The sequence below is a fragment of the Lygodium microphyllum genome, chromosome 26 (assembly GCF_053477565.2).
Source record: "Lygodium microphyllum isolate KBCC chromosome 26, Lygodium_microphyllum_v1.1.10, whole genome shotgun sequence".
NCBI lineage: Eukaryota > Viridiplantae > Streptophyta > Polypodiopsida > Schizaeales > Lygodiaceae > Lygodium > Lygodium microphyllum.
In genome coordinates, this window is record NC_141160.1 from 73,536,201 (window position 1) to 73,562,319 (window position 26,119).

The window sequence follows — 26,119 nt, forward strand, 5'->3', positions numbered from 1 at the left end:
AAGAAAGAGAAAAATTAAGTTGTTTCTTGTATTAGTTGCAAAGAGCCTTTACTTCTATCTTTGTATAACTTCACTATCACGTTCAAATTTACAACCTTGTGACCAAGAGTATGTGTGTCTGCTAAGTGGGGGGATATAGTTATAAATAGCCAAAACATAAAAAAACTAGCCGACTTGTTCCTATAGGGTTCATAATTGTTGGTTGACTAGCAATAAATGCTGTTCATTGAAGAGAAAAAATGCCAGAAAAAATAGGGGGGACCTTGGAAAAATCCTAGATGACAATGATAATGTTTGGTGGTGTAGGCAGCATAACATGAAAAGTAGAAACTGGCCCAGGAATGCACACAAGAAGTTGACAAATAAAGAAAATGCACCTAAATTGCCAAAGCTCCTATGTCTTTGTCAGACTTTGATAGGAGCTCACAACCAGGTTGACATGACTAACATAGACATGCTAACAGTTCTATTAGGTACTTATTGATAAGATCCTAGCATGACATTGTGGAAGCATGGAGGAGAGATGGTAGAGACTAAAGGTGGAGTAGATATGGGAGGCCTTCCTCCTTGCTCAATGTATGATGTATTATACCTTGTGATACCCATTGGATGGAGCTAGTGATAGATTACTCACTAGTAATTACATATCATGATTGTATTGTTATAGAATTCTAGGATGCATTCAACTAGACTTAGTTTCTTTTTAGATTCGACTATTGACAGAAACCCTCCCACGGCAGAAAATGAACATGAAACCAAGGTAGAAGCGCGCAAAATCTATGCACATGGTTGAGCCATTAATCTCAAAACTGAAAAGAAACCATAAATCTTTCACTTAATAATGAACCGATTCGTTATCTTCATCATCTTCATCCATAGCTTCAACCATTATACAAGAACAAAAGGGAAAAGAGGAATTTTTGTACAAAAGATAAAGGAGAGAGGAGAGAGAACAAATTTTTGCGCCACCAAAAAGGGAATATGCAATTGGACAAGAGAGGGAAGAGAAAGAGGCACATAACCACTCGTGCACTCCACCCCACCTCTTTCCCAAAAAGCATACCTCTTCGTATTTTTATTATTTCTTTGACTTTGATACATTTGATATTATAAGACTTTTGGCCTTTAATTTTGAGTATTTTTACCCTTCACAAATGCATGCACATAACACTTTTGTGTATACCATTTATTTATTATAGATGTGGATGTGGATGTGGCCCCCTCATATCTCTATCTCTTTTTGGTGATTTTGTAACAATGTAGTATTATTCTCTTGACAAAACATGAAAATATGATGCATGCTTGGATTCTTTTGTGCCTTGTTTTTATGCTTCTTTGGATGTCATCATATTCCTCCCACACTGAAATGTAAAGCGTCCTTGCGAACTTTGTCAAAGAAGAAGCACTGTCTAACATAAACAACTTTCAAAATTGTTAGTAAAACAACTTTGATCACAAGGATGAGGCCTAGCCATGGTAGGGTATGGGACTCCAAATCCACGACCACCAGAGTAAGGGAACTCCTGCTTCAAATACTTCCACACTGAAAAGTTTGTATACTTGTTCAAGGATAGGGTTCAATCTTCAATAAGGGATCATAAGCACAACTCCTCAGTTCAATAGGAAAAGAAAGATGATCCCATCATGTAGCTCCAAACACACTTGACATTTTGTTTGCATTTTTAGCTACGATGATAAAATTGTTTTAGCTAGTTATCCCCTTGGAAAAGGCTTTGCATTGTGATTGCTAGTGATAGGTATCACAAGGATGCATTTTGGAATTTTAGAGGATGTGCTTAGGTTTGATGTTTTTAGCTTTTTGTTTCTTTGATAGGGTTATGCCTCAATTTAAATTTGTGACATTATTTGTTCTTTAAAAGGGCATTGAGGGTTGGCTATGTGGACATAAAGATCAAGAAGGGAAAGAGGGGTGAAGCTGTGTTGGCAAAATGGTGAGGGTAAATATATGAGGCCCATGGGAGGTTTGTTAAGGAGGAGGCAAGGCTAAGGTTAGCCACACAAAGCTTTGACTATGTGAGACAAGTAAAAGTAGAGCATGGGAATGATCACTTATGTGAATTTTTGTTTTTAAAGTTAAAGGTTAAAATAAAACTAGGACTAGGGTTTTCAATTCACTGGTGTAATAAAAAGAGGATTGTAGTAGGTGTGGGAACGAGTGTCACATGAAGTTTTTATTTAATTTTTTAAGTTGAGTTTGTCTTAAAATTATGATAACCTTAAGTTCAAACTTGTGAGTGGTTTTGCAACTAGAGGACGAAGGTGTCAGAGTGCAGAGATGCGGAAGTGAGGGACCAAGATTGAGAGAGAGAGTGAACGCAGAGAGAAGAGAGAGAGAAAGAGACAGTGGAAGATGAAGATCTGCTGTATAAAGTATGCTGTATACAAAGATATGCAGATATGTACACGGGCGCAATGCGTGGGACTGTGTGTCTCCACCTCGACGATGCAACCTGCTGTTCACCTCGATGTACACTATAGTCTGTACGATCTCCAGTCTGTAATCTGCAAATAGAAGTGTAGAAGACTGTGTTGAACATCGGCTACATAAATAGCCAGAAAATATGCGCCCAAAAAAAGTAGGTCGGCTGCATTAAATGCAGCCGACTGACCAGTACAGGTCGGACTGCCACGTGGCTGTCCGACCAGGCTGCCACGTGGCGCTTGTACGGTCGGCCAGGACCTGATCGCTAACACCCCCTCTCAGAGCCTGGACAGGGTAGAAGCCTGAGGGATCTGGCATGTCTCCGAAGTAGAGCCTGGGGAAGCGCCTTCGTAAATAAATCTGCAAGATTGTCCTCCGTCTTGCAATACTCCACAGCTATGGTCTCATCTAGAAGCTTCTTCCGGATGAAGTGGTATTGGATCTCTATGTGCTTCGTCCGGGCATGGAAAACAGGATTCCGTGCCAAGGCAATGCAACTCTCATTGTCGCATTGCAGCAAAGGAGGACGAGTCTGGGGGCAGCCAAGCTCCTCCAACAATCTCCGAAGCCACACAACCTCACAGGTGGTGGAAGACGCGGCCCGATACTCCGCCTCAGTAGACGAAAGGGCTATCGTGGGCTGCTTCTTGCTACTCCATGAGATTACACCTGCATCCAAGGTAAAACAGTAGCTTGTAGTAGACCGCCTGTGGTCCACATCGCCAGCCCAATCCGAGTCGCTCCAACCTGCAAGTACAAGATTTGAACCACCTGTGCCTGTTGGATAATGAATCCCGAAGTCAGATGTCCCCCTCAAATACCGAAGTATCCTCTGGGCAGCTTGCCAATGTACCGTCTGAGGTTCAGTCATGAACCCTGCCAAGAGACCAATAGCAAAACAAAGATCAACACGAGTGTTGAGGAGCCAAATCAATGAGCCAATCAACTGATGATAGCGGGAAGCATCCGCGACGGGAGAAGTTGAATGTGAAGTGGATTTCCAGTTCGGATCCATAGGAGTAGAAATGGTCCGACAATCCTCCATCGCAAAAGAAACCAAGAGCTCCTGTACATATCTCTGCTGAGAGATGAAAATCCCCCTCTGAGACTGATAAATCTCATGGCCCAAGAAGAAGTGGAGTAGATCCAAGTCCGTCATCTCGAACGTCTGATGTAAAGCTGCCTTCGTCTCTTTGACCTTCTGTGCATGATCACCTGTGATAATCAAATCGTCAACATACAACACAAAAAGCACACAACCAACCTCGGAAGTGTTTACATAAAGCTGCGGATCGGCCTTGGAATGTCGATATCCCAATTGTGATTGAAGGAACGAATCAATCTTCTCGTTCCATGCACGCGGAGCCTGCTTGAGGCCATACAAGGCCTTCTTCAACTTGTAGACTTGCCTATCTGAAGATCCAAAGCCAGGAGGCTGCTCTACATAGATCTCCTCCTTCAAATCACCATTAAGGAAGGCCGACTTCACATCCAACTGGTAGACAGGCCATTTTCTATGGCCAGCCAAGGCAAGAACAGCTCGAATAGTCGCCATACGAGCAGTGGGGGCAAAAGTATCATGACAATCAATCCTTGGGCGCTGTGCAAAGAACCATCGCTAAGATACTTAGTCTTGAAGACCCATTTGACACCAATCACCTTCTTATTCGAGGGGCGAGGCACGAGATACCAAGTGCCATTCCGCTCAATAGCCTCCAACTCAGCTTCCATAGCTTTCTTCCATGGTGCGGACTGTAAAGCCTTCTTCATGGAGGTGGGCTCTCGATCCTGCATAACACGGGTCATCAAACAATAGTTAGAGCAAACCAGCTCCGTAGAATGTGCCTGGTGTCTCCTTGACCGCTGCGGACCATCCTGCGGTACCCACTCCTCAGGGACCCCTTCGATCCCTGAATCACGGAGTGTGTTACAGGCCCAACGAGAAGGAGGCCAGACCTCTCCTCGTCGGTCTCCATCAGCTGAAGACTCTGGGATATCCACCGGTGGTAATTCCTCGGGGGTGACCGGTGGAACAGTAGACTCTGTATCGGAAACAGAATCGGAATCAAAAGGCGCGGGCTCCAAAGGAACTGTCTTGGGAGCTCAACTCTCCCTTGGATCTCCAAGAACGGGATGCTCCTCACCTGCTGCTATGGCTGAAACCTCCATGAACCGTACATCTCGACTGAAGTACACATCTCGCTTGATGGGATCATACAAACGATAGCCTTGGGACTGAGAGCTGTAGCCAACAAACACCTGTCTGCGGGAAGCCGCTTCAAATTTATCACGATGAGTCTTGGGAATGTGAACATAAGCATCACATCCAAAAACCCTGAAATAAGAAACATCAGGCTTAGTCCCAAAGTAAGCCTCAAAAGGTGTCATCCCATCAATGGCCGAAATGGAGGATTGGTTAAGGATGTGGACTGCAGTAGCCACAGTCTCGGCCCACAGAAACGGAGGTGTGTGTCGGTGCTCCATCTTGGTGCGCGCCATCTCGATCACACTTCGGTTCTTCCGTTCAAGAATGCCATTTTCTTGAGGAGTGTTGGTATTAGCAAACTCTTGGTGAATGCCTTTATCTGCACAAAAACGAGCAAACTCATTAAAAACAAATTCACCACCCTTGTCAGATTGCAAGGTCTTCAATCGCTGGCCCGACCTGTTCTCCTCAAAGAGAAGCCAATCCTTGAAGTGGGAGAAAGCCTCCGACTTCAACGCCAAGAAATAGGCCCAAGTCATCCTGCTATAGTCATCTACGATCAATATGAAGTACGAGCTCCCTTTCAAGGACTCATTCCACATAGGGCCACAAAGATTCGTAGATACAAGCTCCATCAAGGAAGTAGACCGCCGCGAAGCTTTGTTGGGAATCGCATCCCTGTGTTGTTTCCCACGAATGCAGGAGATGCATGGCTGCTGGCTCACCACTATGTCCGACAACCCTCGAACAAGCTGTCCACGTGACGCCCTCCGAAGATAATCATAGTTGAGGTGACCAAACCGAGCATGGCATAGCTCTGACTGTGTCTGAGAGGTAAGAAGAAGAGTAGGGAGAGCGGTAGAAGACGTCAATTTAGACTCACGCCCTGAAGCAATAAGGGCGGAGTAAAAAGCATCGAATCGTGGCGGCAACTGGGATAAGAGTGTGATCGCCATGTCTTCGGAGGAAATCGGCTTCCCCGCATTCGGAACCTGCATCTGAAGCTGTCTAAGCTTGTTGATGTGCTCCCGCAACGAAGAAGACTTGTTCACGAATAAGGTCCGCATCTGCACCTCCAAAGAAACCCTCTTCATAAGGGTCATTCGATTATACATCTGGTCAAGCTCCAGCCATATCTCCCGAGCCACCGTCAAGTGCTCAATGTGGGCTATCAGAGCTGTAGTACAAGACAGAAAAAGAAAAGAACGAATCCGGGCATTTAGTTTGTCCCAATGAGACTGAGCCTTGGCCAACTCCGCACGAGCATCGGAAGAGAGTTTAGACTCATCTCTCACCGAGGGCTGGTCGATTTTCTCCTGTACAAGCTCCGCTAAATCGTAAGACTCAAGGATAGCCAACATCATTACACGCTAGATGCGGTAATTGTCGCCATCGAGCTTTTGATCTGCGGGAAGAGCCGGTAAGACAGGCACCTTCCGATCCATGATTGTCTGGAACTCCAAGTCAATCTCTGTAGACATCTTCACCTGTAATGCCTTCACAAACGCAAAAGCAGCCCCCTCTGACTGTGAAAACGCAGCTTGCTAGGGCTCTTTCTTCCGCGTCCCGAACCTTCTTCACCCGCCGGAGGCGATGGAAAAGTAAAACCTGCACTTGAAAGCTGAAAACTCAGCCTTCTTTCTCTTCAAACAGCAGTAAACAGCAGCAAGTCCACCAACTGGACTCCTTTCCCGCGCGCCCACGCTCGCTTCAGCCTTGTTCCAATGCGCAGCCCTCCTGCTCGCCCTCGAACGCTGGAAACGCAGCCTTGTGTCGCGATGGAATCTCCTCTTCAGACAGGTTCTTCACTCAGTCAGCCCTTCTTCACTGCTCTGATACCATGTCAGAGTGCAGCGATGCGGAAGCGTGGGACCAAGACTGAGAGAGAGAGTGAACACAGAGAGAAGAGAGAGAGAGAGAGAGAGAGAGAGAGAGAGAGAGAGAGAGAGAGAGAGAGAGAGAGAGAGAGAGAGAGAGAGAGAGAGATAGTGGAAGATGAAGATCTGCTGTATAAAGTGTGATGTATACAAAGATATGCAGATATGTACACGGGCGCAGTGCGTGCGATTGCGTGTCTCCACCTCGACGATGCAACCTGCTGTTCACCTTGAAGTACGCTGCAGTCTGCACGATCTCCAGCTTGTAATCTACAAACAGAAGTGTAGAAGACTGTGCTGAACATCGGCTATAAATAGCCAGAAAATATGCGCCCAAAAAAAGCAGGTCTGTAGCCGACTGACTAGTACAGGTCAGACTGCCACGTGGCTGTCCGACTGGTCAGTCCGACCAGGCTGCCACGTGACGCCTGTACGGCCGGCCAGGACCTGATCGCTAACAGAAGGGGTGCAGAATCCAAATCTTGGGTTAAAGTAAGAGGCATTCGAGAAAGTTGGGCAATGAAAGAAGAGTGGATTCTTTTGGACAATGAGGAAGAGGAGGTCGTTTTGGTTGCCTTGCTCATCCTCCTCTTCAACAAGCCCTACCTCATCCTTTTTTTCAACAACCCCTACCTCTGCCTATGCCTTGTGCCCCCCTTCTCTCTCTTTCTGTTCGTATGTCCCTGTGTCTGTGTGGTGCTTCTTCTTGTCATTGAAATGCCTAATTGGAGAAGTAATGCACCATATCGACTAGGTTGCCCCTCCATAATGACGATGTCCCTTCTTCTCTAATGGTCCGGGCGAAGCAGTCGTTGATGCTCCTGTATGGCTCGCTCAGGCGGCCCGACTTGATCATCTCGTCCTGGTTCTGTATGAGTAGCTTCACGCGCTCGATGGGTGCGGGAGCTGTCTTGGAGATGGCGGCTGACACCCCGCCCACGCCCATTAGAAAGTTGACCATGAAGGCAGACTGGCCCTTCTTCTCCTTGGTCTTGTGCTGCTCGGCGGGGGTGGCCACGAATATCTGCCTTCTCTCTGCATCACTACCACACACAGACCTATGGAAGAATTGGTGCGTGCCCAAGGTACTCCCCCATTGTAAAGTAGATAAATCCATTTCTAAATATGTTGCTACTGCCTCTGTTGTTGTGCTGCAATGGGATTATATGCTTTGAGTAGATCTTCCACAATACACTAGGAAATCGCAGTTTTCTTTCTTCCATCATATGTAGTAATTACCGCTTGAAAGGGAGGCTGATGTTCTCTCTCCCTCTCTCTCTCTCTCTCTCTCTCTATGAGCGATCGAGAGTGCCGTCTGCTTCCTCAATTATTATTTTTCGTGCTTCTGCCTTGTAGGAAATGGCGGTGTGGTGATGCGGATCTCATTCTCCAGTATAGGCATCCCAAGGGGCGCGGCTTCTCAACGCACTGATATCGATCCATCTCTCTCTCTTTCTCACTCTGATTCTTCTTCTTCCGCCCCTTCTTTTGCTTCCACTTTAATCATGGTGCATGCGTGCTGGGAGGAAGAGCCATTGGAAGGTTTGGGGAAGGTAGTTCACCCTTCTCTTCTTTTCCTTCGTAGCGTCTCTTTCTTTCTCTTCGTCTTCTTCTTGACATCTTCTTTGTCAATATCAACAAATTGCTTGTGGACTACACGCTGCCATTGACAGAGATCGAGTCGTGCCTCACAATGAGGGCACATGGTGTTGGATTGCAGTCATTTGTCAAGCATCCAGCGTGGAACCTCTGGCTATGTCATGCGAGTGAACACCTATTCTCAAAGCTTGCATAGAAACACGATGCACTTCACCCTTTCTTATTCTCACTGCGACTGAGGATTCTGGATGTCATTTGCATTTAGGATGGGGGTGGGTTTGACATGCTCTAGTAGGGCACTGGTTTTAGTAGTACGAGAGGGATGTGAGATGTTCCAGGAGGAGGGGCGGGCATAAAGTTTTGTGTTTCTCCTATTCTCTTTTCCATTATGCTCTAGGGCTTCTTCCCCTGTGAAACCAGAAGTGCTAGCACAGATACGGGATCTTGTTGTCCTCTTTTTTTGGATCGCCAAAAGTGGATACTGCTCCATCCTGAATTCTCAACACTAAACAAATACATCACCACCATAGATCTTGTGGTTCTTCTCTTTCTCTCTAACATCTTTTTGCAATGCATATCCTCTGTACATGCAATTCCTCCTTGGATTGTTTTTGTGAGGATAAGGAAGAGGAATAGGGACATGTTGTAGATCGAGATGAAATGAAACATATGCCCAAGGAGGAGAATAAAAAAAATCTTCCCACGACGTCTTCTTTCTCCACCGTCATTTTCTTCTTTACCAAATTGCAACCTCTTGAAAATGCATCCTTTTGACCTTCTCGCTTTAGGAGCATGTACCATGAATAGTCTCAATCAAGACTTGAGATCAGCTTCGTTCCTCGGCTGCGCACCAAAATGACAGCAACCCTCCCATGGCAGAAAATGAATATGAAACCAAGGTAGAAGCGTGCAAAATCTATGCACATGGCTGAGCCATTAATCTCAAAATTGAAAAGAAACCATAAATCTTCCACTTAATAATGAACCGATTCGTTATCTTCATCATCTTCATCCATAGCTTCAACCATTATACAAGAACAAAAGGGAAAAGAGGAATTTTTGCACAAAAGACAGAGGAGAGAGGAGAGAGAACAAAATTTTGCACCACCAAAAAGGGAATATGCAATTGGACAAGAGAGGGAAGGGAAAGAGGCACATAACCACTCGTGTACTCCACCCCACCTCTTCCCCAAAAAGCATACCCCTTCGTATTTTTATTATTTCTTTGACTTTGATACATTTGATATTATAAGACCTTTGGCCTTTAATTTTGAGTATTTCTACCCTTCACAAATGCATGCACATAACACTTTTGTGTATACCATTCATTTATTATAGATATGGATGTGGATGTGGCCCCCTCATATCTCTATCTCTTTTTGGTGATTTTGTAACAATGTAGTATTATTCTCTTGACAAAATATGATGCATGCTTGGATTCTTTTGTGCCTTGTTTTTATGCTTCTTTGAGTGTCATCAACTATGTATATCATCCTAGACTCAACGAAGTGTTGGGTGCCATATGAAAGAGAAGAAAGGGAAAAATGGTTGAATAAATTGAGCCCAAGTTTTTGCTTGAGCTCTAATAGGACTAGCATCCATGGGATATGATCTTTGAGTCTAGGTGGGATTCCAAGGCCTTCATCTACTACTACAGTTTGTGTTCTGAATGGTTTGAATGGTTCAAGATTAGGAGAAAAAACTAGCAAAGTTTCTTTACTATGATGGAGATATGCATGTCATTAGGACTCTTGTTTTTATTAGACAGTTTGAGCTTTTTGTGAGAAATAGTTCACTGAAGATTCAAAGATGCAAGTGGTTATTAACCACTTACACATGATTGCATGGAGCTGGTTTATAAACTTGTAATTGGCAGGCTAAGCTACAAAGACATGGGATTGCATTGAGCTGGTTTAGGAATTGTGATGGGCAGGCCAAGCTCCAAAGACTTGGGAAAATTATGGAACCAAATTTATGGATAAGTTCCTTCCATTGAGCTGAGAATATCCAATTATTTATCCAAAATTTTTGGATGAATATGTCAGTAATAATTTCTAAACCATATGTATGTGAGCTTACAGAAGAGGCACAGAAGCCATGTTTGTAAACTTCTCGAGATATAAAAGTCTGAAAGAGGACATGTCCGTCAATTTGCTTTTCACACTTTGCAGCTCTTTGTATCTATTTATAAATGTTTACTTTTTTCCCAATAAATATGAGATAGTGTAGTTGTCAACATGTTACCCTTTTAATTGAGGGCCTCGAGTTCAAAACTCATAATTTGGACCTGTTTTTGCAAGCGATGTGCTGTCAAAGAAGTTGTTCTTGTAGTCATTATTTTGCTTTGTGGCAGCAAATGAAATTATTCCACTTTAGCACACACGCATCCCTCATGCATACATCCTGCATGGACGTATTTGAAACACACCCAAGTCCAAGTTTAGATCTCGGGTTAATCTAAGCATAATATCACAGGGGTGTGAAATTTGTGAAATGCTTTAAGCACGTGATGCACGTGATAGTTATTTCATGATAACAAGCCAAGGACCTCAAGGAGTTAGTGGATGTAAAAGGAAAAAGTTGTGACAAGTTATGCCTATTAGGTTTTGGATGTCAATTGGTATCATTTTGATCCTAGGACAATTAATTGACCATTAAGTATCAGGGGTGACATTAGAGACTAGGCATTAATTAATTAATTAATGTTAGTCTAGGAGTCAATTAAGATTGGGGATCACTCAAAGTTACAAATGGCATAGCCAATTCAATTGTGGATAGGCACATTTAATTTTGGGCAATGTTAGAAGGGATGAAATTAATTTTAAAAATTAATTTAATGGTTGAAAATTAGTGAAAAATGGGACTAGAAGGTTGCCACTTGGCAAAAATATCCATGCAAGTTGGAAAAACGTTTTGGGGTTTGGTGGAGAGGCGTTTCGTTGTGTGAGAGAGAGTAAGGAAGTTGCTGATTAGTTCTTGGTCCGATTTTAACCATTGGAGTTAGAGGATAGCAGCCAGGAAGTGAGAGGAAGGAGGCGATACCCTTTGGGCTGATCTAGGCAATGCAGTAGCCATTGTTGAGGCTTCTCCGCAAAGAAATCTTGGAATCTCTCTCTATAGTCTTCTCTTACACTCTCTTAAAAAATCCTAGTGTTTCTCAGCCATTTGGAGTAGATCTTAGCTAGATTTGGTAGACAAGGTGTATTTCGTTGTAAACTCTAAATTTTCGCGAAAATTAGGATTTAGCAACCAACTTGGGACCCGTGCCATTTGTCAAGGGCATCTTACACTGAAATCAACATTGAAATTCAAGGAATTGTCAAGGATTTCAGATGCTAGCTCATCCATTGTGAGTTGGGGCAGTATTTGGCCAGTTGGTGATTCCATTATAGCAAGTCGTGGGTGAAAATCAAGGGGCAATTGACACAAATTGCTTTTGTTGATTGTTTGTACAGCAAGGGGCTTTTGGATTGGTAAAGGAGATTGTGAAATCTCAACTTGTACTCAATCCATTAGAAATCTAAATTAAAGAAATATTGCAAGGGGCATCAATTTTGGGGCCAATAGGGTGTCTAATGTCAAAGATTCTTAAGGCAAACTATGCATTTCAATTTATGTTCTTTTGTTAATTGTTATAATGAAGTGCTTGATTAGGTTTTACCACCCTATTCGAGAAGGAAGGTTGGTTTTACGGTTTTATTGCCGAGATACCACTCAATCCTTTGATTTGGTGGGCCCAAGTATCTAATTGCAAGCCAAAGTTTTGCGCTAGTGCTGGTTTTTGTGCTTAGCTAAAAAATTACAGCAATATGTTGTCATACACTGAGATGGAATCAAGCAATGATGATGCCTCTCAATATGGACATTCACATGGGGAAGAAGGAAATGCAACGCCTAGTCTTGGACAAGGCTCACATGATGGACAACAAGCTGAAAATGTTGCTATTGGTCAAGATGCAAGCCTTCAAGGTAGAATGAGGTTGATGACCAGTAAGAGAAGAGGAATTCAATGATCAATTCAAGAATCGGATGAGGATAGTAGTAAATCTCTTTATTGAATCGGCAAAAGATCCTCAGTTTGTTTGATTTTTGAATGCTCCTAAGAAGGACAGCAAGGGCAAGAAGAAGAAGTCATCTTTTACATGTTTGGGACAGCAAGGTGTGTGTCCCAAAGATAGTGCCAAATCCTTCATGTGAAGTATCCAAAGAAGCCAACGAAGAGAAACAGTTGGTACCTATAGGGCAAGGTGTGCAAATCAGTAAGAGAAAGAGAAATTCAATGATCAATTAAAGAATCAGATGAGGATAGTAGCAAATCTCTTTGTTGAATTGGCAAAGGATCCTCAGTTTGTTCAAATTTTGAATGCTCCTAAGAAAGATAGCAAGGGCAAGAAGAAGAAGTCATCTTCTATACACGTTTGGGATAGCAAGGTGCATGTAAAGCATCCAAAGAAGCCAATGAAGAGAAACAATTGGTACCTACAAGGCAAGGTGTGCAAATCGGTAAGAGGAAGAGGAATTTAATGATCAATTTAAGAATCAGACGAGGATAGTAGCAAATCTCTTTGTTGAATCAGATGAGGCACTATTTTTTATGCAATGTTTGGACATATGGGAATGTATGGCACAACTCCCTATGATATGCAACATTTAGTGCATGGTGTGCAAGGCCCAATGTGTTTGGGTATGGTTGGAAATGTGCATAATTTTATGTATGGTAGTAGTGATTTGATGTCCAAGGTGCAAAGTGGCATATTTGGTAATGCATTTGTACCTTTGAATGCCTATGGGGCTCAAGGAATGAGTGTTGGTCATGTAAGTGTTTCTTTTGAAGTTGGTCATGATGTAAGTACAACAAATGCACTCTTTTTGCAGCAGTCAATGTGTGACAACTTGACTCCGAAAGGGGCAGCAAAAGACTGATGAGGGTGAAAAAGGAGTGGAGTTTGAGTCCTTCAGTGGTGCACAAGATAGGCTGAAAGCTTTGACTTTCATTCAACAGTTTGATATAGCCTATTTAGGGGGAAACTTCACTGAATCCTCTAAGATTCGGAAACCATTCACTTTCTTGAAGGGGAATGCATTGTAGTGGTCCACACTCTTGATGTAAGTTAGAGCATCGTCAACATGGGTATAATTGAAGCAAATGTTTGTATTGAATTTGTTAACAAGTACTTTTGAGGTGGACATCATGATAGCTTGGAATAAGCTTGATGCAAAGAAATGTGAAAATTTAGAGTTGTACAATAAGAAGTTTTGGGATGCATAGCTGCCTGTCACTTCTTATCGTCCAATATCACTTCATGAGCAAGTGGAAAGTGTCTGTGGGCTGCCTAAAGGAGTCAAATATTTATGTATAAAACTCATAGTGTCTAGTATGCCTTAGCTCATACAGATTGTTGTTACAGTTGATGCTTTGTTGCATGGGAATGATTAAGACTTTCAAGAGAGTGGGGAGAAACCGAATAAAAAGTTGTTTAAGATTAAGAAAAGGGGCAAATTTGAAAATCAGTCTCAAAAGAGGCTAAAATAGAAAAGAAAGGAATGAAAATTGTTGGTACAATGTAGGGAATTCATGGTTGTAAATAAATGTTTCATTTGTGAGCGTGAAGGTCACATTGCAAAGGATTGTTCCAATAGGTAGCAAGTTGGGAGTTTAAAAAATCAGGGAGACTCCAAGGGAAAGAAGCCCAAATATCAATGGATTGGTGTTTGATGTTGTTAGTGATTAGTGCAATGATAATGCTATTGAGTTATGTAGAACATGGAGCAAACTTAGAGATCAACATGCATTGATATTCTTTGATAATGGTGCACGAGCCAACTTTATCTCTATAGACATGGCAACTTGTCTAGGCATCAAAGAGGATGAGATGGGATCCATGGGGGAAGTTGGAATAGTATGCAAAGACCATTCAGAGCTTGTCACACCACTCATTGGTTTTGCTTGGTATGCCATGCTGCCACTATATGCATGCAGTGATTGATTCATATGCAAAGATAATCACTATTCGGCATAAGGACAAGACCCATACACTTGATGTAAAGTTGAAACATGAATCTATCCCTGCTGGGATTTGGGAACATGTCAAAGTTAGAGAAGAATTATGTTTCATTGAAAATGTATATTGATTGCTTCTCTTAGTCACTTCTAGGGCACCTACCGCTTGAATGGCTTGAAGATCATGGCATAGTTTTTATCCTTGCAAGTAGGCCATCTAATAACTCACCCTACAGAGTGTGTAGCCCAATAGGAGATTATGAGTTAGGTACATGAGCTATTAGAAAAAGGGCTGATGCAGCCCAACTCATCTTCTTTTTGCTTTCCAATGCTTTTGATCTAGAAAAATAACGGTTTATGGCATATATGCATTGACTATCGTGCTTTGAAAAAAATCACGATAAGGAATCAGTTTTTGATCCCTCGAATCGGATGTTATGGATAGATGGCAAGAGGTAGCTATATTTAGCTGTATAGATTTGAAAAGTGGATATCATTAGATACACATTAGATCGGAGGATGTGCCTAAGATATATTTCAGGATATCATTTGGATTGTACGAGTTTCTTGTCATACCTTTTGGATTTATGAATGCTTCTATCACTTTTAATCAAATGATGGATCGCACTTTTAGGCCACATAGAGGATTTGTGGACATTTTCTTTCATGATATAATTTTATACTCAAAGAATGAGGTAGAGCATAGAAAGCATTTGGACATTGTGTTCAATGAGCTGGTGCAAGCATAGGTTGGTAATTAATGACAAGAAAAGTGAATTCTTTTTGTATGAAATTCACTTTTTGGAGCCCATTGTATTGGCTGATGGTATTTATATGGATTGTGCAAAGGTTGAGGTAATACATTCATAGTAGCTACCTTTCAAAAATGTACATGAGATCCACAGCTTCTTGGATCTATGTTTTTACTATGGAAATTATGTATGGGTTTTGCCGAAATTGCATCTTCATTGTATGCTTTGCAGAAGAAAAATGTGTCATTTAAATGGATAGTAATGAAAATTTCAGCATTTGAAAAGTTAAAGAAAAATACGACTTCAGATCTCATGCTTGTATTGCGTCATCTAAGGAAAAGTCATTTGTAGTTTAGTGTGATGCATATGGAAACAACATTGGGATTGTTTTAATGCCAGGATGGCGGAGTTTTGGCTTATGAGAGTCATCTTCTCTACGATGCAGAGAGAAATTTATAGGTCTATGAGAAAGAGCTCTTGGTTGTAATTCATGCATTGTTTACGTGGAAACATTACTTGTTAGTGGCGGATTTTACAGTGCAGACAGATCTTTAGACATTGAGGTACTTTCTAATGTAGACAAAGTTGTCAGATAAACATATGAGATGGGCAAATTTTCTCTCTATGTTTTATTTTCAGATTGTATACATTAAACATAAAAAGCATGTTGTGGTGGATGCACTATTACATACGCCTTAGATTTTAGCTGTTATTATTGTTTATCACACTGAGTTGGATGCCACGAAGGAGCAATATGTTGTTGATTCGAATTTTGCTAATGTTTATGATTAGCTTTGTAATGGCGAGAGGCATGACCACTTTGTGCTATAAGATGGGTTTTTGATGATGTATAGATGACTGTATATCACAAAGCAATTGAGGTATAGAGTGATCACTGAAAGTCATGGTCCTCTGTATGTGGAGCATAGAGGTATTGATGCCACAATTAAGGCAGTGGAACATTTCTTTTATTAACGAGCTTTAAGGCATGATATAGAGTAATTTGTTAGGACCTGCATCGTATGTCAGAAGGTCAAATATGATAGGCAAAAGATGTTGGGTTTGCTACAGCCCTTACTTATTCCAGACATGCCTTGGTTGAGCATTGCTCTGGATTTTATCTTTGAGCTTCCTGGGATATATACAAGAAATGATGGGATATGGACTATCATTTGCAAGTTTAGCAAACAAGGCCATTACATTTCGGTAAGGAGGAAGATAAAGGCTGATCATATGGCACATTTGTTCTTGCAAGACATCTTTGAGTATCATGGTAAGATGCTGGAGTTGATTGTTAGTGATATAGATCCTCGGATGACCAATTTATTTTGGAAGGGGTTGTTTGAGAATATGGGTACCACATTGAATTTCTCATTATCCTTCCATTTGTAGATATATGGTTAGTCCTAAGAGGCTAATTTTTCAGTGTTGGATCTTTTGAGATGCTATGTTTTAGACCATAAGACACAATGAGATATTTGCCATTGATTGAGTCTACATACAACAATACGATGCATAGTTCCATTGGGAAAGGTCCATTTGAGGTGGTTGAGGGTGGCAAGAAGGTACCACCTATCTTGCACACTAATGGTAAGATCTTTGAGGTTGATCGCTATGTGGAAAACTTGGATGCAAACTATGCAAAGATAATGTATGTACTTCAAAGATCTCAAGAAACGCAAAAGAAGACAGTTGATTGCCATAGACATGCTTTGCAGTTTGTAGATGGTGATTATGTATTGCTGTGTTTTGAAAAGGCAAGGTTGAAAAAGATGAAAGGAAGAGAGAGGTATCTGAAGTTGAGTATGAGATATTGTGGGCCCTTCCAAGTGTTGGAGAAGATCAACGATGTGATGTATCGGTTGAAATTATCTCCACATTGGTGGACACGATGCCTTTCATGTCAATTTATTAATGTCTTTTCATGGTGATGTGCTAGAGGATGTATTTGCTGAAATTTAACTTGAGGTTGAGGAGTTGGATGAGATCTTGGTACTCGAGTAGATTTGGCACATAAGGAAAGAAAGGTTAGAGGTAAAGTTTCTAGGAGATATTTGGTGAAGTTTTAGAACTATTCACCAATGGACGCAAAATGGATGAAATAGGATGACTTGGTAGACCATCCTTAGCCATTGCAACTTTACCTAGATGCCTTTTAGTTAGAGAGCCGACTTTAGATCAGCTCAGTTAGGTTCAATAGAGTAGGGGTCCAGAGCAGTGCCTGATGCTCAAGGGGGAGGTAGCACTTTCAGTTTGCCAATTATGGACAACTCTTGTATGTAGTGGATCTTGGATGTATTCAACATACATACAAGGTACTATGCTGACAGTATGTTTGACATGAGGTCACTATTTAGTGTACTAGTCACTGTGAGATATATGTAGATGAGTATGGTCGTTACCATGGCTTTGAGACTACTTTTGCATTCAGTTTGGGATCAATTTCTGATCAGTTTGAGCCCAATTTTCGGTCAGCTAGAGATTAGATTATGGTCACTTTTGGATTAGTTTTGCATAAGTTTTTGATCAAATTTTTCACTCAGTTTGTGATGAGCTTGAGACCACATTTGTAGCAGTTTATGACTAGTTTTGCATTAGTTCTGTGGACAGCAGCATGTTAGCTTTATTATGGTTGTATAGTTAGAACAATTGAGAAACATGAGTTATGGATGCATCCCATGGGTTTCTAGCAATAGTTTTGGACTGTTTTTCAGTTTTATCTGATGTTAATGTTGGCTGGAAGTTTTATTCAGCAAGTTTTGGAGCATATGGCATGGTTAGACAACAATGGCCGATGTTGTGAATGTGATGCCTTATGGAAATTCCGGTGCTGGTAATTGCTGTAATTAAGTGATCGATCAAGTTTTACCACCCTATCCATGAAGGCAGGCTGGTTTCTCATAATTTCCCTTCCGATATCTTAATTTTGAAGGAATGCATGGATTGTCAGCCATTTTGAACTACAAAATATGAGATGGATGGCTGAAGAGACTAATGAAGATCCAAATAGGTAGTAGGGGACAAAAAAAGGGAATTTTAGCAAAGAAATCTCATTGGGACCTAATAAAGACTAGCCTAAGCAGAACACATATCAGCGTATTCCTCAACAGATGCAAAGCTTGAAAGATGAATCCTATGGGAGTTTCAATTTCTCATTTATATGCTTATGTTGAAATAGCGATATGGGGAATATAAGCCTCTAAAAGCATCGCTTATATTTGACTGGTGCTACAACTCGAAAGCATGTCATACTGATAATGCTCAAAATTGCAGTATAGTAAGACAAGTCATAATGCGAAAGTGTTCATCATGGGGTTTAATTTTCATTGCTTTGAAGTGCTTGTCCACTGGTTGATCACACAACTAAAATCTCGTGCTGCAGATCATTATATACTCTTTGATTTCCCTGGGCAAGTGGAGCTTTTTACCTTGCATTCCAATGCCAAGAATATTGTATCTGAGATGACCAACAAGTGGGATTATCAAGTGAGTATTTTCGTGTTATTATTCTTAGCTACAATATTGTCCTGTTGTATGCAGTGTATCTTTACTGTTAGTAAACATTAACATGAAGCTTTCCCCCACTGCAGTTAGCTGCAGTGCACTTGGTGGATGCTCACCTTTGTAGTGATCCTGGGAAGTATCTCAGCGCACTGCTGCTTTCCTTATCAACAATGCTACATTTGGAGCTTCCTCATATTAACGTGTTATCAAAAATTGATCTTATTGAAAGCTATGGCAAGCTAGGTTAGTGCTTCTTGTAGTATTTAGGGGAGTAAGTGCAAATTAACTGGCCTGGTACATTTTGAATTCTAAAATGCATTTGTAGGGCAATAAGTCTAAGTCTGATCAGTGATCTTTGCTTAATTATTCATACACAGCTTTCAATCTGGACTTTTACACTGATGTGCAAGATCTCTCCTACCTGCAGTTTGGCCTCAACCAAGATCCACGTTCGGCCAAGTACAGGTATTTTGCTGTGTATCTCAACACTTTTGTGAATGTGGGAGGGGTGTGACACTTCGTGGTTGATTCAGGAAGCTTACCAAGGATCTCTGTGAGCTTGTGGAGGACTTCTCCCTGGTGAACTTTACAACACTCAATATACAGGCATGCAACATTCTTTAAATTCTCAACATGTGGTAGTTGAATCTCAGATACTTTTGCTTATAGTTATTGATTCTTCTGAGCAGGACAAGGAAAGTGTGGCAAACATAGTGAAGCTTATTGATAAATGCAACGGCTATGTCTTTTCTGGAATTGAAGGTAACATAAACGAGTTTATGAAGCTGGCTGCCAGGGACCTGGACTGGGACTACTACAGATATCCATTTTGATTGTATTTTTGGCATTTGTGCATGCATGGTATTCTGCAAATTTGATTTCTGTCCATGCATGTGTAATGAGGTATATCTTTGCTTCTGTATTATCTTAAGTGATGCTCCCATTGCCTGTTTTAAATAATTGCCTGATTGGTAGAGAGAATGCCATTCTGTAGAAATAATGTTGTGCTGATATGCCCTGGCAAAACTTGACATTCCAACTTCATGGTGGGATGTAAGAGGCTTCTTTTCTTATATCACTTGTTCAGCAGGACTATGTAAGAGGCTTCTTTTTCTTATACCACTTGTTCAGCAGGACTAAGGAGACGTAGAAAAGTAGGTTGAATTTTTGTTTCATTTAGCAGTTGCCCGAGCATACTAGTGACTCAAAGTGGATATTACCATGGAGGATCATTATGGAATAGACTCTGCAGTTCGGCATGAGATTTGATATTTTGCGAACCAGTGACTATACTCTGGTAGTAGCATATAGAGCTTCCAGATCTCATGGTACATATAGCTCTAGGATGTTTTTCAATATCATAAAGTGGATGTAGATGTGAAGTGCAACGTCATCTTTTTAACAGCTGCATGAGCACCCTTCAAATGACTCGGATCCACTAGGTCTTACAATGCATAGTGAGTGAACTTGCAGTTGTGTAGATGTGCATGTGTGGATTTCGTTTTACAGTAGAGCTTGTGTACCTTGACAAGTATTACAACAGCTGCTGTTCAGGAGAAATATATGGACGACACTTAGCGAAAGGAGCAGGAGCCTTCACTTTGCTGATTTTAAGAAATGACACGATTGTACATTTGATATGTACAAATCTTTTGGGCAGAGAGTAAATTCTGTAGCAGGAGCAAATTTGTAATAATGATGCCTAAAGAGGATCTCTCTTTGTTTCCTCCCCCCCCAAAAAAAGGAAAAATTAATTGCTAAAGGTCTATGCCTTCCAGCCCTTTTTTAGGCAATATGGGGTGGGTGGATAGTTACATTTGGCTATATTACCAGGTTTTGGCCTTTGTACAGAGGAAAATGCATTAGGCTTTGTGTCTTTTTTTGATGCTGCAAAAACGTGTTGTAAGTACATCTCACTTCAAACTTGGTGTTTTATGGAGGAAAGCTGTTTAATCAGAATGACCTAGTTCCAAGAGTAGGTTTCATTGTTTTTGCATCTGTTTTTGATGCTACCAGAACTTGTCTAAAGTCTATCTCACTTCAGCTTGGTGTTTCATGGAAGGAAGCCATTTAATCAGAATGTGACCTAGTTTTAGGAGAGTGTTTCATCGTTTTGTAGTTTGGATGCTTTGGATTTGAATTGCTGCAAGCTTTACCAGTTTCTCCAATTGTATTTTATATTAATAGAGATTGGGGTTTTGGGCAAAGATAGTTGAACAACATGAGTGAGAGATTTGATTGGTCCATTTTTTGATACCCGTGAGGATAATCTTGGTTCAACTCTATGGTCTCTATGGGCTAGGTTGCGATCGTATTAAGGTTTTCAAATGGTGAAGAGGATCCTTGCAAATCGCCATTATAAGACCTTGCTTCACTTGTTCATAATGACCAAGGAACTAGTATACCAATAGTACATAAATATGAAAAATCCAAATAGATCTAGATTGCTTAGGCCTGTTTAAATGAAAATATGTTTTACAATAAAATAACACAATCATAGGAATGAAAAGTATGTAAATACAAGATAATATGGTAGTGCCATGTAGAAGCATGCTAAAGTAGCAATGTGATATAAATTGGTTTTGATCACTTGTATTGTATAGTTTTGTTTCACATGTTTTGCTTTGTCAATATTAAAGTGTTGGCAAGGCATATGTATATTTGTATGTAATGACACTACTAGACTTTCACAATTGTATATTTATCCAACATTGGTGTTGCTAAATATGTGATGTTCTTTTCAAGGATTGTAGATACTTGTATTTATATAATCATAGTGTTTTTTGCATTTGTTGTGCTTCTACCATTGATAAGCTTAAACTTATAAAATTTGCTACTCTTTTGTTATTCTCTTCAATTGCTTATTCAAGGATTGTCGCAAAGGCAAATTAGAGAAGTTTTAGTATGTAAACATGGAAAAGTAATATATTACTAGTGATACTTTAATGTGGAAAACGAAAGCTTGGAGTCTTCTTAATTCCTCTTATTTTTATTGGAATTCTAATTTTGTAATTTAGTAGTCACATAGATAAAATTCTCATCTTGATAAAATTCACTCAACTTCCATAGATTCCCAAATAAATAGAGGAATTGATTCTTAGAGCAGTGTCCTTTTTTTGTTCTTATTGGCCTTACATATTTGATGAACAAGTGATGATAAATTTAAATTAGGATATTAGAAATTAGTTGTGCATTAATGCAATTTTAAATACATAAATTCATTCTCTACAAAAGTGGGCCCTTGTAAACTTGCATTTGAATATATTATATAATTAGATTTAATTGCATATAATAATGTAATTGTTATTCTCATGTAGAAACACAAATCAAAGAAAAAATGTGAAAATTCATTGACGTCAACCATGAACATCCTTGTATTGTAGATACTTTTTTATGCCTCTTATTAGAGAATAGAAAATAATTCATGACAAAGGATCCATGAGTAATCTTTTGATCCCTTAAAGTAGATTTTCATCTAATGAGCAAAGATCACGTTAGTTCTCACTTGGTAATATTCAATCCAAGAATTCTCAAGTTCACATTGAACTAAACCTTAAGAGAGTTATGTGGAGTAAAAATATCTTAGATATTATTGGCGTTAAGGGAAATGTTGAAACACTCCAAGCAAGAAGAGTTTTAAAGAAGTCATAAATTACAGACCCCTCTTAAATGAGTAGGTGTACACTATGTAACAGATCATTTGCAAGGTCTTTAAAACTCAAAAGAAAACCTATTTCAAGAGGCTTCTTTTCACTACAATAGCTCCTTGATATTGCTTTTCTGTTGGACATTCCTTGTGGTGAAAGTTTCATTGTCCTAGAGGTCCTACACACTTGCTTCTCGATGGTTATGAATTCCAACAAACCATTTGAGATACTATTATACCTCAATGTAGTTCATTTGCAAATGAGAAATTCTAGCTCAAAAAGATTATCACAATCGCCTTAGTGTAGTCTAGGGGCAACATTGTTATCTCGATACTATAAGATTTAGGATCCCTTATCATACACTAATTTAAGAGTGCCATTTTTTTCAAATTTCTTTGCTCAACTTTTATGTTCTTGGTTGTGGTGTTAAAGCTTGCTTTGCACTTACTTATTGATATCAAGCTCAATCATTCATGGGAATGCCTCTTGGTTTGTGGTAGTGCTTTCATTACACACAATGAAAACTATTTTGTAAGTATTTAGAACTAGCCATCCAATCTCATTGTGTAAGTGCAAGGAAGAAAGTTTAATCCATGATCCATTTTGTATTAGAGTTATATACATTGAAGAGGTAATGATTTAGGCATTTTTGTTGATATCAAAAGCATTGTATCTTGGTGTAAGTGAGACACTGTAATTCTAAGCATTGAAAGCTATCTTGTAAGGATTTAGACATTGCCACCAATAAATGTGGTGAGACACACCTATCTAATTTCATTGTGTAAGTGTGCACAAGTTCGTTCAATCTACTATTGATCTTGTATTAAAGTTAAACATTATCGATAATACACACTTGTTTATGTCAAAGCTCCATTTGTTTGCTAGCCTTTATTCTACAATAACAAAAAATTGATAGAAATTTGAAAAAACACGATTTGCAAAAAAGAAGAGAATTGAGAAAAACATGCATGGCATTAGATTGGGTACAATCTCCACCCATGCATGGGTAAGCACATCCTCTATACACGTATTTATAAGTTTATTAAAATTTTATGCTAAAATATAACAATAAAAAGCATATTCTTTTTGGGCCATTGCTTTTCATGCATGAACAACATGCTTTTGGTGCAATATTTCTAACTCAATAAAATAAACCTAAATCTAAGGTTATTAAGCCTTCTAGACCTAACAAAATAATTGTCCAAAGAATCGATTGCCCATGAGAACCTATAATTTCCTTGCGCATCGAGGCACAAAAAAATACAATAATTTCATGACATGAGGCACTCTAATAAATTTGTATGCATCAATATGTGCTTTCACAAAATATTTATTTCACATAATTTCATTTAATAATTTGCTCACCACAACACAAAGCACATTACTATTATTCCATCTACCAGACAAAATTCGACCAATGTTATACATAGCGCTATGCATAACACGTCATGGATCATGTAGAAAAAATATACAAAATCCACATATAAATAAATAAAGCCAAAATCATCTTACTTTCATAAAGTGAATTTTAATAAAATACCGTAATTTCATAATATCTTATGGGAGTTAAAAAGTAATTATCTCTAGTTGATAAAACAAACAAAACCACTTGGGGAGTTAGCCACATGCTAATGTTGTCTCATGTGATGAATCTACACCTTCATACGTAAATAAGATTCTATGGATTTTTCATGAAATATTATCTCATGTGGAAAATTTGTATCTATGGGACATTAATGTGATCGAGTGGTAGGCATTTATTAGATAGTCATGAGTTGGAGTTAGTACTGAATTTTGAATCCACTAAGATTCCTCCATAAAACGATTTTCATACTTTACTAGATCCTTATGATACTGATATTGGGTTCTAATTGTGATCATATCATGGTTAAAAATTACTTTAGATATTAGAATTTTTGTATATTCTTTTAATAATGGAGGATAATCTACAACATGAATAAGAGGTGGAGTTCCCTTAAAAGGTTTTTAACAAACTAATGTGGAAAGAAATATGAATATGCTAAGAGGAGAAATATCCAATCAATGATTGCTTAATGAGAATATATTTAGACTAGGCATTCTTCCTCATTATAAATAATACAAAATGCATAATCTTATAAAGCTTGGGTTGCATATATCAATTGCGATTATTTAATCTTTTCAATCACTTTTAAAATTTTTCTATGGTCACTAGCTAAAGTATTAGCAATTGAAAATAGTATCAATTGTGGTCATGGTGATAGGTGGTTTCTTTCCACAAACAACTTCAAAAGGTGCTCTACCAATGCCAAAATATAGTGTTATTATAGGCAAATTGAAAGATAGGAAAGCATTGATCCCAAATTTTTAGTCTATTAATGGTATAGGATTGGTACTATTGGTTGCTTTAGTCTAAAGCTTTCAAGGTGAAAAGCTGAGGTGAAATCCATCTTAGAATCTAAATTTAAAACAATGCTACCCAAAAATGATTGCAAAATTAATCATCAAGATTAGAAAGTATTATCCTAGGAAACTCGTAATGAGAAAATATAGTATTAATAAAAAGTTTAGCAGTAGTCTTTTTACAAGGAAGAAAATAAGCCTATTTATTGATTCTATCTACAATAATTCAAATCATGTCATGTTGTGTGAAAGTTGTGGGCAAACTAGTAATAAAATCCATAGAAATTTATTCCATGGTCCACTATGTATAGGCAATGGCATAAGGTTTTCCATGATGACATATAATGTATTGAGACATAATGTATTTAGATACAAATTTTGCAAGATCATACTTCATTACATGTCAATATAAATATTATTTGCATGTGCTTATAGAAGATTGAATTCTTATATGTCCCATATAAGCAAGTGCATTATTTTAATTATAGTAATATTCTTAAAACATAAAATAACACAAATTTAATTGAGAATACAAAAATTCATTGACATAAGTATAATTATAAAACACAATGGTGTTAGTATTTTGAAATCTTTACTAAGCATAAGTAGAAATCATCTCATCAAAAGTTTGAATTTCAACATTGAAAATATAATTCAGATACATATTTTACTTTTATCAAAACCAGACATACCATGTTTTCTGTAGGCCTATAACTTAATGCATCAACAACCACATTAACATAACCAAGTTTTGAATGACAGAAGCCCATTTAATATGACAATAAAAAATAAGTGATTGGCTTGATAAATGTTTGTTGACTTGTTAGTTTGTTTCAATGAGAACTTCAACTCCCATGACATAATGTTTCTAAATATCTAGGTATAAATGATCCTTCTACATTAAGACTTTACCCATGCTTGAACCACTGACACCAATGACTACTACAAGAAAAAAGGTTGGGAGAAATGTGGCAATTGAAGAACAGGTGCATGGATCAAAATATATTTTAGAGTATCAAAATATTTTTGTTGACTAGAGCCCCATAAAAAAAATATTTTTACACAAACAACACAGTTAAAGTCAAAGTAATCAATAAAATTTTGAATAAAATTTCAGTAAAAACTTACTAATTTAAGAAAAGACTGAACTTCATGCACTCTTAGAAGTAGGCCAATCTTTGATGGTTTGAATTTTCTTAAGGTCAATAGTGATATCTTCGGCAGAAAGTATGTATTAGAAAAAAATTGGACTAAAAAATCGACACTTTAAAAAATATAGTTTTAAGATATGTGCTTTTTGGATTACCCAATAGTAAGGCTAAATGTTGACATCCATAAAGGGTGATTTCTCTCTCTCCAAATCTTAGGTTTTGATTAAAAAAGGGGTAATAGGGGATTTAAAAAAGAAAAAATGAATAGTACACAAAATTTGAGTTTCTCTCATTTCTTATATTTTTGGGTCAATTTCCTTTTTTTTTCCTCTCATGAAATCAATTTGATCCAAAAGTTATCAAGTGACTCCTTTCCCTCTCTTCTCCATTTTGGTGAATTTTTATCTCCATTGACGCTCTTTGGTGAGAGTAATTAGGGTTTGAGGTTACCTCTTCACTTTCTTCTCCTTGTAACTCAAGAATTTAGGCAAAACACAAGTGTCCATCTCTCTTTGTATTTTCTCTTGTTTGTTGGTTTTTTTATAGGGTTCGATATT

General features: G+C 39.0%; 1 protein-coding gene across 1 annotated transcript in view; it reads left to right on the top strand.

Moving 5' to 3' along the window:
• Window positions 1-20,436, top strand: part of QQT1 (P-loop containing nucleoside triphosphate hydrolases superfamily protein) — a 58,875-nt gene extending 38,439 nt beyond the window's left edge. The window contains exons 4-9 of the mRNA XM_087668441.1: window positions 18,261-18,364; window positions 18,469-18,625; window positions 18,760-18,847; window positions 18,916-18,988; window positions 19,072-19,202; window positions 19,921-20,436. Coding sequence (XP_087524567.1) covers window positions 18,261-18,364; window positions 18,469-18,625; window positions 18,760-18,847; window positions 18,916-18,988; window positions 19,072-19,202; window positions 19,921-19,960 — 593 coding nt within the window. The 3' untranslated portion in view covers window positions 19,961-20,436. The remainder of the gene's footprint in view (window positions 1-18,260; window positions 18,365-18,468; window positions 18,626-18,759; window positions 18,848-18,915; window positions 18,989-19,071; window positions 19,203-19,920) is intronic.
• The last annotated feature ends 5,683 nt before the right edge of the window (window positions 20,437-26,119 follow it).